General features: G+C 34.7%; 2 protein-coding genes across 2 annotated transcripts in view; one reads left to right on the plus strand and one right to left on the minus strand.

The window, feature by feature from the left end:
• LOC118747788 (terminal uridylyltransferase Tailor) overlaps nt 1-4,453 on the plus strand; it is a 9,141-nt gene that overhangs the window by 3,943 nt on the left and 745 nt on the right. The gene's annotated exons all lie outside the window — the stretch shown is intronic.
• On the minus strand, nt 73-2,594 carry LOC118747786 (the record flags this gene model as incomplete). Its single annotated transcript, XM_036481918.1, is given in 3 exon segments — nt 73-245; nt 305-544; nt 2,341-2,594. Coding segments are annotated over 3 exon segments (570 nt in total), but the record flags the coding sequence as incomplete, so codon positions are not given.

A 4,453-nucleotide genomic window follows, 5' to 3' on the forward strand; every position in this document is an offset into this window, starting at 1 on the left:
GACAGTCATTATTTTTTTCTGTTCATGGGTAGTAAAAACAGAAAACCTTTGTCTTTAATATTTTTCTCTTACCCTTGTATCATTGTCAAATGTAACATTTTTTGCCTCCATCTCTTCTTCTAAATCTATTTCAGTTTTAATCCATTCTTCAATACTGCAAGAATCGGCCTCTTCTTGCTCAGCTGCGTTACATAATTGGACCTCGTCCACGTCAATTTTTTGAAAATCTTTGTCGCTATTAGAGACTAAAAGAAATAATTTATAAGAAAACATTTTACTAACGTAGTAAAAATACTGTAAGTACCTGCGGTCTGTAAATTTTTCAAAAAATCTTGTTTTTGTTTTTGCTTCAAATACGTTTTAGTTTCCACATCCGATTCTGAATCCGAAGACGCTTTGTTGTTGTTTTTAACAATATTACTTTCTCGTAGAAAAGACATGTCATTGTAAAATTTCCATTGCGGCTTTATGCCATATATAATTTCGCGCTTCAAATTGTAACGGTATTGGTGTAGCAAGTTTGCCCAATTCTTCTGAACATCATCTGTAGGAGAAATTAAGAATTGTTTTTTTTTCACATACATACATACATAGATAGCGAGGGCGAAACAAACAACACATCCTGTAATTTCGAAGCACCATAGCTTATGCTTTTCTCTGCCCGCTATTTTTCTTAGTTTTACTTTCAAGATGCCGTCCTCAACGGAACAACTCAAAATTCTCGCCTCGATCACGTACACATATGTATTTATAATACCTGCAGTAATATCTTCCCAGCTTTTTTTTTGACTAAATCCCGAAGAAAATTGGAAAAAGTGGGTCACGTAGTATGGGTACGTTCCCCTATCTGTGATCAGTTGTTTGACTTGACTTTCAAGTTGTCTCACGACTTGAAAGGAAAAATATATATCAAGTCGACGTTCAAGTTTTGTAAGTGCGAGTGTGTTAAGAAAAAGTGTGAGTGTATTGCAACTTGCCTTTAAGTTATTGCAACCGAACCGGTTTTTAACCGAATCGTCGCTTTCTCCGGGCTTCGAATCAAACCACGAACCGAACTATTTTTATTTTGAAATACTAAAACCAAACCAAAACCCACTCCCAAAAAATCGTTCGGTTCGGTTCAAAATCCACTAAAGCATTTTCCAAGTTTTTTTACACACAACTTTGTGTAAAAATGCAAACATTTTTGTGTTTAATGGCATCTCTTTGAGTTATAATTTTGTCCATTTAATAAAGCATTAAATATTTTTACATACATACATATATAGAAACAAAAATATCACCGTCAGCAAAAAAAAATAAATAAAAAATTAGTGCGAATTTTAAGATATGTAATTCAAACTTGCACTTATCATATTACATTAAAGTTGAATGAGGTGTTTTGTCCTGGTTAAAAAGTTTTAAACTATAATTAAATTTTGTTGAAGTTTGCAGATTTTTTCTAATTTTCGTACAAAGTTTGAAAATTGGATTACTATATCGACTGCTGAGTGGAAGATCGATCTATCTCGGCATCCAGTTCGGAAATCGCCCTATCAAAAATTTTCGGAGCTTGCGCTTAAGCTTGCAGATGGCACCTATGTACACCAACAGTAGGGCGAAGAGGGCAACCGACTTTATGCTAGCACACTTTCCGGAGGCGGAGATGGACGTCCAGCGCACTAGGCCGCGACCATCTGATTGGAGACTGGCGAGAAGTATATTCACTCAGGCTTCAGTCAGATGGCCGCTAGGCTCGTTTGAGCGCTACAAGGCTCCAGGTGTAGATGATATCCGGCCGGTGATGTTACAGCAGGGCAGTGAGAGTGTAATACCGCATCTTTTGGACATATTGAGAAGCAGTCTTGCGGAAGCATATGTCCCACAGAATCATAATCCTAAGTGAGAGACAGGCAGCAATCCGCGCCTTCACATCCTATAAGGTCAAATCATCACTGGTCCTGGAGTGCATTGACCATCGGGTCAAGGTGCAGGAATGGTATTTTCAGGGATAGTAGTCCAGAGTTTCAGCTTTAATTTAAGCCTAAGTGGAAGGTTCTATCACCTTCTATCTGCTTCTCAAAAATTGCAAAAAACGCCATTATTTACACTTTGACCACGTTTTTCTTAAAATCTGGAGCTGATGGAAACTTTATACTTACGGATTCGTAATCAGCACAAGAAAGAATATATTTAAAAAACAGCTTAAACAATTGCCGCATCAAAATCAGTGTTGCCCTGTGTAATACTTCATTAATGGGTTTGAAAATGAAAACATTAAACCTACATATTATTTTATTACTATACTTATTTTGGTTTATTTTAGCTTAATCGGATTTTTTCCTTAGGCAGGGTTCTTACTTGCTTTCCCGAACTTTTCTGCCAATTCCTTCCAGACTTGTTGTTTCAACGCCTTTTGATTATTGAACTTATTTTTCTTATCCCATAGTAAGTGATTTTCATGAACTGCTTTTATTAGTGCCGCCCGATATTTGTCATATATATCATCGAAACTCATTTTCTGTATTTTGTTGAAATATGTGAATAACTAAACGTATGAAACAAAATATCCCTACACTACACAGAAATATGCAAACACAAACAGTTAGGAATGGAAAAATATCGACGATACTATCGATATATCGATGGTTTGTGTTTTCAGAAAATACTACCGATACTATCGGCTGTATTGTAACTGCCCGTCTTCACAGGCAAAAGTTTTTGCCTACCAACCGTAATTTTTATTGCTTGATAAAAATTTAATCGGAGGCAATATTTGTGCGTGGGCATTTTTTTATCTTGATAAAAGCATTTGTAAGGTGGCTATTTTTGCGTGATTTCATCATTTAAAAAATTGAAAAATATGCTATTTCACACCCAAGCAAATAATAATAAATATTTTAATAGAAAACAGCTCAATTTTTGCTTTTATATTGAAATATCAATAATGTTGTCTCCACGAAGCTATCGCGCAAATGAAAATGTAGCTGTCAATAAAAAAGCTCTAGATAATTATCGCTTGCCAAGAGCAATATGCGGTATCCATGGGCAAAATTTTGCCTGATAACATTATCAAGATAAAAAACTTATGTCTGTAGAGCATAGCTGGGCACACCAACACAGTCTCATTTTGTCATGGTATTAGTGCGTCGCGCTCAGTTATGGTTGCCGCATTTTTTATAAATGTACTAAAAGTGGTATTTTTCGTGCATGGGTATTTTGGCCTATTTTGCTTATACCTATAGTGTAATAATGAACCTTGGAAGTTTTTAGTAACTAATACTATTAGTTTATACAACCTTTTGCATAAGAAAAATTTAGTACTTGTATAATTTAAAAAAAACTTAAATTAGGTAAACTCATTTGTATAATACCTGGGCTCCGTTTTATTAGAACAAATTCTTTTATATGCTGACCGGCCAGATGGTTACGGTGTTTAGGTCTTATTTTTTAACCGACTTCCAAAAAAGGAGGAGGTTATCAGTTCGTCGGAATCTTTTTTTTTTTTTTTTTTATGTATGTTACCGCATAAGTTTGGACCACGTCAACCGATTTCGATAATTCTTTTTGCATCGGAAAGGTAGTGTCTCAGAGGTGGTCCCATACTAATCTGGTTAAGATCCGATCAGTGGATCGTGAGATATATATATATATATTTTTTTTTTTATATGAGAGTTGAAGTCGGTTTTTTTCTTGCTAAAAATTACTTGTTTCATATAAGTAGGTATTTAGTCTTAAAAATAGAGTATAACTTATAAATATTATTCATTAAGTATTTTTGGGCATAAACCAGCATTTACATTTCTCTATCGATTTCTTTTGATAAAAAAAATATTATAAAATAAAGTTGCAATGTGTGCCCTAGTGCGTCGCGCTGAGAAGCACTTTTCTATAATTGCACTGAGTGGAGCGTTTTTTTCATTTGTTTATGGTTAATGGTCGTATTACCACACAACAAGCATTGGGCATTATTAGCTTTTTTTAAAACCGAAAACTGTAATTGGCACTCATACTCAGACATTTTGGGCATTGTTACATATATAGGTGGCAACCACGCGCTAAAATTACGAATAAAAATATTCAACGGCGAAGCACAGTGATACTCTCATGAAATCTGAAAGCAGACTGAATTGAAATTCGCTGCGTCGTTTCTGTATACGTATAAGCGCTGCGACGCAGACGCTACTCGCGAGTAGCGTTTTGCCCAGCTATGCTGTAGAGACAGCAAGTAAGACCAATTAGTAAGTTGTCTAGAGTATATATGTGAGCAACGATTTGGTAGCTCCAAAAAAGCCAGAAATTGAAAACTAATGACCTTATTCTTAAAAAATTAAGTAAAAAAAAGTAGTATTATAAAGCTCTTTAAACCTACTTTATTTTCTTATGAATAAGGCCATAAGTCTTTATTTAAACGCATTTTCCCTGCAAAAAAAATCTTTAATTTTTTAATAAATTTGAAACGATTTGTGTTTTT

This window comes from Rhagoletis pomonella, unplaced genomic scaffold, assembly GCF_013731165.1.
Source record: "Rhagoletis pomonella isolate Grant_MI unplaced genomic scaffold, Rhpom_1.0 Rhpom_scaffold_00012, whole genome shotgun sequence".
In the NCBI taxonomy this organism is placed as follows: Eukaryota; Metazoa; Arthropoda; class Insecta; order Diptera; family Tephritidae; genus Rhagoletis; species Rhagoletis pomonella.